This window comes from Poecilia reticulata, unplaced genomic scaffold, assembly GCF_000633615.1.
Source record: "Poecilia reticulata strain Guanapo unplaced genomic scaffold, Guppy_female_1.0+MT scaffold_280, whole genome shotgun sequence".
Lineage (NCBI taxonomy): Eukaryota > Metazoa > Chordata > Actinopteri > Cyprinodontiformes > Poeciliidae > Poecilia > Poecilia reticulata.
In genome coordinates this window covers 29,481-39,795 of record NW_007615059.1, presented here as the reverse complement: position 1 = coordinate 39,795, position 10,315 = coordinate 29,481, and the positions used below count along the sequence as shown (strand labels likewise).

Genomic DNA, 10,315 nt, shown 5'->3' with positions numbered 1-10,315 from the left:
TCGGTACCATTACAAAAATAAAAAGGGACTCAAAGACCCTGATGAGCAGAGCAGTAAATATGAAGCCTGAAAACCTAATATCTTAACGGACTGAATCTTTTGTGTTTTTAACTAATCTCTGCTGGGTTTGTGGGGCGCAAGCGGTTGCCACGGCAACAGGTTGATTAAATGACATTAAAAAGTTATTAGACGTTTAGAGTCGATCGCCTTGTTTTACCTTTGTTTACCTTTGCTGGGATGCATCACAGCTGCTGTAGTTTATGAACGTTCAATAAACGACAACGTCTGATGTGCAGATTGATGATATAGAAGACTTAGAAACTCACATGCTAGACAGTACCCATCTATTCTGCAGAGCAAAAAATGACCACCCAAAAAATATGTTCAATGACTCTACATATGTACGCATAAGCGTATCCCTTGCCTACAGGACTTACCAATAAAATTAATAACATGTGAGGAAGTGCCACCACCATGCTTTTTGCCTTCTGAAAGCACCTGGCCATACTGTCCAGGACCTACCCCTCCACAGCTTAGTCCATCCAAGATAGTGACCTCACAAGCCAAGGTTTATGGCATTAGTTATGTCAAAAAAGGTGAGTATAAAGCTTCACTCTGCATTGTTCTGGATATATAAGCCATATTTTGTTTGAGTGACATTATGTTGCTATAAATGTATGTATTTTCAGGCAGCTGCATTGTGTATTTGCTATAAACTAATGCAAGTTATAATTTATTCTATAGGTATGTCAGATGCTGAAAAAGAATGCCCAGTTTGTGGTAACATTGTGAGATTCCAAGACTATACTTCAGGTTTCCACAATTTCAACAACAATGTTCTCCTTACGCTTCCTTTGTGTGAGCTTCTTTTATCTGGCCTGGCTGTAAGGCAAACTAAAGACAAACATCAATAATTGTTGTTTTTGAGTTTGTCATTTTTAAAAGCTAAAATTTCTTGTTTTGTCTGTAAATCTGTGTTTACTCACAGAACAAGTCAACAAGTGGAYGGATGCTGGAGACATTATCCTTCTTTAATGACAACAGATACCATCATCAAACTGTTCGAAAGGCATTTCATCACTTTCTTTCTCTGACAGACTTTAAATTTGAGTTCTGGTGTTATCAGTGCGGACACAACCCACCGGTGATAATAGCGGATGCAAACTGGAAACTGGCTTTTGACATACCACGTAAGACTTTTGTTATACATGTTCATTAACAAGACAAACATACATTTTAAAAATTGTATTATTTTTGATAAAATTATGATTTTGTGCTTTGAAAGTATGTATGTACTGTGAATTTTGTTGAGAGAAATTAACTTAAATTTTAATGTCACTTTTTGTATGATGATACATTGTTATATATCCATGCATTATGAGTGTCATGTTGCTTTGCAGTTGGCACATTTAAAAGACCAAATCCTGATAACATTTCTGACAAGGAACTTGAAGTTGACATTGTGAAGGCGTGGTCCGATTTAGACAAATCAATAATCGCAGATGCCCTCATTTCAGGTATGTTTTATTTGTTGTGTAGAACTGCAGTAAAGAGAAGTCATCTTAATGAAAGACCATATTTTAAGTCAAGCCATGTTACCGAAGTTAAGTAATTTTGTCATGATTCATATTTTCAAGGAACAACTGTGGCTAATCAATTCAGCACATCAACTCGTCACTCGACTTTGGCACCCTGGATGGGACGGCACACCAGAGCTGGAAACATTCTTCCCAAAACCAAAATGAAAAAGGCATTGAAAAAGAAACAGGACAACATCACACATACAACGAGACAGTTAAATGAAGACCATATTTTGGAACTCATTGAGTCCAAAAAGGTACATTATTTGTTTCGCTTTCAGCACAGTACTCACAATTTTATGTTTTATTAATGAAAATGTATCTCTAAAAATTGACAGCATATAAAGAAGGACCTTYAAGATGCTTGGCTTTCTCTGGGTGTGTCATCTGAGGGGACAATAGCAGAGCTGATTAATAGGCTCCAGGAACTGCTATGTTTTAAAGATGTCTATCCTAAACTTTTCCTGAAGCTGCAGAAAGCTGGTGGTGAGTCTTTGGTTTTTACTTTCCATTTTTGGTAGTATTTTGATGGACAGTTTATTTATTACATTTGTTTTCAATTTGAAGGTGGTGTCCTTCACCTCTCATGTATGCATGGTGTCGTTTATTATGTGAACTTCCTGTTCTGGATGGAGTCTGCCATAGATCATGCAGACGGTTTGCTGAGCTTCAAAAATCTGCCTACATGCTACATTTCAGATGTAGCTGGCCAGGTCGCAAGACACACCACCAACCGCACCAAACAGCTGTATTTTCAACCTCATGATGGCCGACTTTGTGCCCCAACGGCAGAAAACATCAAAAAAGCAGAGCAAAAGGAATTAAAGATTGACGTGGAGTGGGTCAAAAAATTGAGATGTCCTTTGCCAATGCATAGAGATGATGGGATAAACCAATTTGCATGACAACATCCATCAACAGGGACATGTGATAGATATTCTCTCTATGATAGATTTCATTAAAAAAATCAAAAAAAGACCAGAGGAGACGCTAAGAAGCCTGAATATTTGCCATGATCTGAGGAAAGAAGTTAACTCAGCTGTCGCTGAACAGTTCAACCGAGAACCTGTTCTGAATATTTTAAGGTATTCATTGTGCCAAATGAAGGAAGAGCATTTCAAGCAGACTGTGAGGGTCTTAATTGATCTGCACAATGAAAAGATCAACAGAACCTTTCAAAAAGACATGGAGGCAATGTGCAATGCGCAGCTGGATGTTGGACTTAATTGGATGCTGGGACTAAAGTCTCTTGGTAATTTTTATGAATATACAAATGCCAGTGATAACACAGTAAACATTTTAGCATTAGCAGGGACGTTGAATTAAGTCAATGACTATAAACATGAACTATTTGTGTGATGTATTTGAGTAGACACCAATTTTATCAACATTTTTTGAGTAGCTAGGGCTAAGATTTTTATAATTAGATTTATGCTGTACTACTTTTATTTTATTTTTATTTTGCTTTGGTTTAAATGCCTTTTATTTGCATGTTGACTTTCTATTTCAGGTATTGTAATGTAAACACAATATATCCTTGATTCCCTTAATGTTTCCCCAACACAGAAAGATTGTTCCCATCTTTAATTTTTGGCCAGCTTCCTATTCGCATCAGAGCTGAGAGCTCATCAGAGTCTTTGTCACTTCAATATGTGCTTCTTAATTTAAATACAAAAGTCAGTGAACTGCTGTTTGCCTATTTTTAAGCACAGTATCTGAGTACTGGATATTTTCCTTGCATTGTACAAATGATAAAGACTTGACAAATAGAAGTACAGTGTTATGAATATTAACTTTTTCCATTTGTCTTTGTAGATGGGATGACAACCTTACCTCCTGAGCACAAACCCAACTGGTTTGTGCTAAAAAAACAAAAAAAAAAAACACTCCTTTGTGGCACAGCAATACATTCTTGACGAAAACAGCAAGGTAATGACAAAGCAATATCTTTGTTCTGTTTTTTTTAATATTTTAAATAATGCTTATTTTATTCATAACATATGCGGAAAGGCGAAACTGAAGACTTTGCTGTCTGGGCGACGGGATGAAAATGAAGTCCTATCACTTGCCAGGAGACGATTTCCTGTGTCAATCAAAGACATTACCAGTGTGAGCACCTCAGATTTATTAGAAGAATCTTCATTGGTTATGCCGTGGTTGACAGATGATGTAAGTATTGCTTATATTTTTTTGTTTAAGTAACTATTCCTGTGTCTCCATTGCTTTACCGAGGTCTTACTGTATATCTCTTAATTGTAGGCTGTCAACTATCGAGTAGCACAACTGGCGGCACTAGACAATACGGTAAATTGAAAAGTCATTTTATAAATGAAAAAATAAGTTGGCATTGTTAAAGATAATATGTGGTATTATCTTTAACAATGCCGTGTACTTCCCTGGGTACATTTGACTTCATTTTATGGCACCGTGAGTGGACCAAGGATGGAACTGTCCGAGATCAGATTGCAAAGCAGATACAAGTAAGTTCTACTTTATTAAAAAACAATTATAGAAAATATTATTTTATTAATTATTAAAAATAATAAAATCTTCAGTGGACATTTTTTTCTGTAAATTACTTTTCTTTTTTGTTACCTCCAAGCAATGTGGAAACATATACCTTCTGAGGATTGTGGGTCATTCTTCTCCTGAGACTGGGAATCATTTCATTCTCTGGGTGAGCTGTCAAAAAGTGTTTTAGGTCGTTTTCACAACTTTATAAATACTAATCTATTCTATAACATGTTTTCTTTTACAAATACTATTTAAAAAAAGCTAAATAAGAAATTAAAAAAGTGTAACTTTAACATAATTTGCCAGAAATTATCTCAAATATTGAAATTTATGAATGACGACATGCTTGGCCTGTAGGTCTTTGACTTCAGCTGCAAAGAGATCCGGATATATGACTCCCTATCACTTTACAAAAACATAAGTGATGACGACATGGCTTTACTCAGGTAAAGACGACTGATGCACACAACTTATTTGTAGATTCATGAGAAGATACTGCTGACATAAAATGCTGCTTTTGTTGTTTTCAGAAATGTGTTCAGATGTTCTGGTGGTCTTCAAGGTTGGACAGTAACATTTCCTCCACAGTGGAAGCAACAGGATTCTATTAATTGTGGAGTTTTTGTGTGTTCAGTGAGTTGCATTGCTTATGCAATATTTCCATAACAATTGTCTTTCTGTGGTTTAAATAAAGGTTTTTTGTTGTTGTTAGGCTGTTGAAAATGAAGTTCAACATCACCAGGTCAGTGCAGAGCCTCTGACACTTAGTCAATGCCGGACTCTCCGTCTACATCATGCCAGTGAAATTTTGAAAAATATTGATCCAAAGGTGAGATTTTTTTTCATCCATTACACTGTAATGCACATTACTTCAAGAAATAAGTTGTGAAGCAACATTTGTCTTTGCCAAGTAGGATTTCCCCCCAACTTTAAAAGAAGCAATTGTAATGGAAAAAAAGGAAAGCAAACTTCAAGAAACAGAGCAGAGACATGGATTCAAGTATGCATTGTTTGGCCTGGAAGATCAGGACGTGTTTGTTTCAGCGAGCAACAGGGAAAACATCGGATGTGTTACACAAATTCAGTATTACAGCAGATTCTACTCTGCAAAATGTGAAGTATTATTGTAAAATGTTATATTTAAGTTAGTTTTAAAAAGCTTACTTTAATATGTACTTTTGCTATGTTTTTATTTCTTCTCAGACTTTTCCACGGACACATTAAGAAGTACCGTTGGGTCCAATGCACAACCTGTAAAAACTGGTTGCATTTTCAGTGTGCTGGTTTGCCAGAAGACTGGAATAAGACAGACGTCTTTTGTGGATGCAGTGCAAACCCTGATATGTAAGATTTACTTATTTCATGAAAAAAAGTGGTTGTAATTGAATCAAACTTCTCTTTTTTAATTATAGCTTGAAGGACTGAATGTATCAAGATGCACTTTATAATAAACCAGATAAAGCAATTTAACAGTGCAGACCATGGTATTTTAGAAAATTAAAGTTAAATTACTAACTTTATGTGAAAATGGATTTCATAAAATTAATGGATTACATACATGAATATCAATTACTTAATAAGCTTAGCTATGAAGAATAATGCAATTGAGAGGAAAAATAAATACTTTTAATTCTGTTTTGGATCATCACCTGCAAAGTAATGCTAATATTGGTTTCTCTCAAACAGTGACAAGATTCTGCAGTCTACTAAAGCTGAAGACATTCTTACAGATTCAGAGATTACGGTATTATCTTGCATTATGTAAAAAATCTTTAACTTTTAAGTAATTACATTAAAAATAAAACATTTTCTTACATATGAAATTTTGCAGGATCTGGAAAAGAAATTGCAGACCGGGGATGTTCTGTCAAACAGGATGTATATGTGGAAACACAAAGGATTTGATCTACTCCTCCGCAAATTCTACAGTGACCATGACGCCATATTTAATGATGTGATGGTATGTATTTGCTGTTTTAGGCAATATAATCAAAAAGCTTTGGTCAATCTAAAAATGAATGGATGACCTTTACCGTTGTACAGTAATGTCAGAATACTGAAAGGAAAAGTGTATCTCAAGATGTGCAATGTCAAAGTCTGTACACTTTGACATTGCACATCTTTTTCTTCATACTCCTACTTTATTTTTTTAACTATGAACAATATTTTTGTTACAAGAAGAAATCTACAATTATATATGAAAATAAAATACTAAGTAATGACTTACTTTGATATCTATCACTGGAAGTCAATTTTTGTGTTTTGGCTGTATACAAAATTGTAAAATACCAAGTCTGAATTGTGTTCTTACAATAAAAAAACATAAAAATAACAAACTGATCTAACAGCCTCCCTTGTTCTTACAGACAGACATCCTCACCATGCGACTTGAAGAGCTCTTTTGAGTTCCTGGCCATGAAGCTGCTGACCAACACATGATCACAGAAGTGATTCTGCCAGAGGTGAGCTAAAATAGGATGTGAACACATCCTTAAAGTCATGTGTTTAAAATAAATGTATTTAAATGTCGAATTAATAAAAGATTATGAAGTTGGTCTTGAATGTAAATCACAATTTCTACTATTGTTGATTTAAACACAGCATTATACAGTAATCATTCCTTTTTAACATGTTTTTTGGTGTTTTCACACTTTATAGTCTAGAATAGCGGTTCTCAACGTGGGCGGTACCGCCCCCCAGGGGGCGTTCAGAGGACAGCAGGGGGCGCTGGCGGACATTTTTACAAAAGGGGGGCGCTGGGATGCCTTTGGGGGGCGTTAAGTCGAAGGTAAACTTTACACCTTAAATCCACAAAAATACCAGTTTAGACTTTGARCAACTTGGTAAAACTGTATTGTGTAACATTAAATCATGCTTGGCTGCAACTGTATCGMTGGCAGCTCTTCTTCTATTCAGTGTTTGTAGCTTCATGGCTCCGCATCAGTTCAGCGTTACACCGGCTGATGACGCTGCTGTGATTCACTTTGTCTGGTATTTATGTAGCTACATATGTTTTGGCAGTTCTGTGATCATGTCAATGCAGCAATTTATATTAAAAAGTTTTTTATTTTCGTTTGAAAGCTGCCCGCTACCATGGAAGGACAACAGAAAATCGCTCTTATAAACATGTAATTACTAAAATCACGATACCCTCACTTTGTATCCCTCTGAAAAATGAACCAATTTAAATAAAGAAATCCGTCCATGGGTGATACCACGATAGAGAGCGTTCATTTTATAGAGTTAACACGGTGCTGTAAGTGGTCCGGTATGAAACGGGGTGATAGAACAACACAGCACTTTTAAATTTCAATAATCAGAATGCAGAAATTGTTTCCGTTGTTTTAAAAGGTTTATGTCAGTCTGCCTTTTCCCCATCGATATGTTTCCCGACCGCCCTGCACCTTAGGGGGTTAAAAACAAACAACAACAAAAAACGCCGCGCACATTGCGAAAAACACAAGCGGGCAAAACGGAGCAAAGAACTAGATGTGAATTATGGCATAAAAACAGAGAATCCGACGCTGAACAGTGAAAAATCAACACATGATGTGAAACATGACGATTAGGAGGCGCAGCAGGTGATGAGTGAAGATTACTGATGGTCAATAAACGATAAAATAAATCTAGCAACAGGAAAGAAACTAAAGTGGACATAGCAATAAACCAAGAGATGATAATACTAATCAAATGAAACTAAATGGAAATAAATGAAGAACAAAATGCAAGAATAAACTAAGAAACTGAAGTAAATACGGAGGAATAAACTGGTATGGCAAGACCTTTAGAGCAATAATTAATACAGAGGACTGTATGGCAAGAATAAACAGACACTTTCCATATAAAAGGTATAACAATATTGTTGAAGTGCCATGGACAGGGGCGCTACTACACATTATTCAGGTGGATGCGAAAACATAAATCGGCGCCCCCCACGAAGGAGCGTAGAAACATACGCTCGCCTCCCTACCAGCCCCCCTCCTCCAGACGCCGATACGTTTAGGGCAAAACTCGCTACATTTACCCCGTTATGTGCGCGAGGTGAAGGAGCGTAAGGCGCTGAAGTGTACGGGAAAACATAATCGGTGCGCCGATTCAAAACATCTACAATAATGATAGTAACATTAATAATAAAATAATTGTCAGTGCAAGTAGCCTAAAAATTCTTTGGTGGGGGGCAGTGAGGGACCTGGATAAAGGCTAGGGGGGGCGCTGGCCCGAAAAAGGTTGAGAAACACTGGTCTAGTATATTCCATTCGATTTTTGACTAAAATTGAAACATTTGTTACATTTTCAAAACTTTACTTCCTGTTCACAATCCACTGAGTCAAACCACCCAAACTAACTGAAGAACCTGTTCCCCCATCGCCAGTGAGGACGCAGCACCAACAACTACTCGAATCAGTAGTTTGATTCTGAACAACTGATTCAGAATCAAACTGAATCTGAATCAGTTCAGATTCATTTCTGATTTTTATATTTATGATACTTGTGTAATACCAGTATTATAAACACAGGTATTATACAACCTGTATTATAAATACTTTCATTTAATACTTGTATTATAAATACAAGTATTTCTAATTTTAAAGTAACTTAATCAGATAATGAAATGAAATTAGTAATTTTACAATAAATGTTCTTAAAATTTATATTTCTAAGTTCTGATCCAGTGGCTGCCAAAGAGCATGAGTCTTTGCCGGTCCCAAGCAGAGGTTGTTCTTCAGAAAACRGTCAAGAAAGATTCAGGGTAAAGAACATTTGTGTGTGTAGATATAGTAGACCAAGGGTATGAAATAAGTCATTACTGACTACTTTCCTATTTCTTTTTTTTTCTAGAGATAAAGTGAAAGACAAAACACCAGAAAAGGTAAAACATTCAACAGTCACTTGATATTAAAAAAGATGATTATGTTACATAAGTATTTCAATGTATGTGGTTTTGAAACCGTGGCTAAATGACAAAGGAACATAATAATTTTGCAATTATTTAGCTTTTTCTTTAAATATAGGTTAAGTGGCCAATATCTACTATTTATATCTACTATTTACAGGGAACGGTATACACATAATAATCACACAAATCTATATTTTGTGCAGGACAGCACAATCATGAGGGACAGCAAGGCAGCAGCCCAATGGTGCCAGAATGAGAATTTTTTGGGACAGCTCACACTTCCTGCTGTTCTGGATTATGATGTTCAACAGACAGGAAGCTCTCCAGGACCTCAAGAACTGGGATGGAGAAACTGATCAAAATTGTCCAGTGGAGCCATTCACTTTTGTGTTTGAAAAAAAAGAAGACCATGAGAAGTTCTGCTCAGAAATTTGTGACAAAAAAGGACTGAAGGTTTTTGCTAGATTTSAGTAAATCTTTAAAATAAAAACATTGAAAAGATTTGTTTTGTTTTCATTGCTGTAGCCTATTTCCATATGACATACAGGTAAGGAGGAAGACATAATAATTGGCTTAGCTTACAGAGTATACTTATTACTATTATCCAGTGGCACCATTTGGCTTCCTGTTGCACCATGTCAGCCACTGTTCTGCGATATAAACATGGCCAAGGATTGAATGTCATTTTGATTAAGAAAAAAGTACCATTAACTATCAGTGATGTGTGATTAATCAGATGTGTCCTTGGAGATAGTGACAGATTCCCCTGTAATAGTGACACTTGATGGTAGATTCAATTGGCCATCTTCCTTGAATTAAACTCAGTCAAAAATATTCAAGGTGTTAAATGGATAATTAACCAATAAAATTACCATAGGAAAAAAAAATTATAAACACGCTATATAAGTAACACGTTTTCCAAAAATAGGCATTGCCATCCCCCAAAACATGGGCACCAGTTGTGACAGCTCTGAAACATTCTGGACACCTAACGGCAGCTCTAGTGGAAGCTAGACTGAGCTGTTGTAAAGGTGCCGAAACCAATGGCATCCCTGATACCCGTTGCATATTCGACTAATTCAAAGACGTCAGGAGTCGGCTGGATTATTCAGATGAACTTTAGGATGAACGAATTATACATAATGATATACGAAAAAGTGTAGGAATTCAGCTAACATAAGTCTTTCTGCAAAAAAAAAAAAACCTATTAAATTCTTTATTCTTCGTAAGTCTTTAAGTTCTTCTTCTACTAGTAATAAAGCATCATGGGATATGTCGTAAATTTGCAGAAGACGGTGGCAACACTTACGGCTAGCCCCGAAAA

The 10,315-nt window shown here is 36.1% G+C and overlaps 2 protein-coding genes across 7 annotated transcripts in view; one reads left to right on the top strand and one right to left on the bottom strand.

The window, feature by feature from the left end:
• Positions 1-10,315, bottom strand: part of LOC103460734 (protein FAM19A5-like) — a 61,305-nt gene that overhangs the window by 38,252 nt on the left and 12,738 nt on the right. The gene's annotated exons all lie outside the window — the stretch shown is intronic.
• Positions 9-9,492, top strand: LOC103460732 (uncharacterized). Of its 6 annotated transcripts, none has more exons than XM_017303454.1 (23): positions 9-596; positions 745-858; positions 989-1,190; positions 1,401-1,517; positions 1,638-1,837; positions 1,919-2,066; positions 2,148-2,832; positions 3,396-3,509; positions 3,591-3,749; positions 3,840-3,884; positions 4,022-4,060; positions 4,183-4,257; positions 4,452-4,540; positions 4,625-4,727; positions 4,807-4,923; positions 5,009-5,207; positions 5,298-5,438; positions 5,781-5,838; positions 5,926-6,054; positions 6,461-6,556; positions 8,757-8,844; positions 8,934-8,964; positions 9,195-9,492. In XM_017303454.1, the coding sequence occupies exons 2-7, from the start codon at positions 835-837 to the stop codon at positions 2,483-2,485; spliced, it is 1,029 nt and encodes a 342-aa protein (XP_017158943.1). In that variant the 5' UTR covers positions 9-596; positions 745-834; the 3' UTR covers positions 2,486-2,832; positions 3,396-3,509; positions 3,591-3,749; positions 3,840-3,884; positions 4,022-4,060; positions 4,183-4,257; positions 4,452-4,540; positions 4,625-4,727; positions 4,807-4,923; positions 5,009-5,207; positions 5,298-5,438; positions 5,781-5,838; positions 5,926-6,054; positions 6,461-6,556; positions 8,757-8,844; positions 8,934-8,964; positions 9,195-9,492. The 6 variants fall into 6 exon arrangements, with proteins under 6 accessions (XP_017158943.1, XP_008401237.1, XP_017158946.1 ...); XM_008403015.2 differs by having other exon boundaries at positions 745-884; XM_017303456.1 differs by having other exon boundaries at positions 13-596.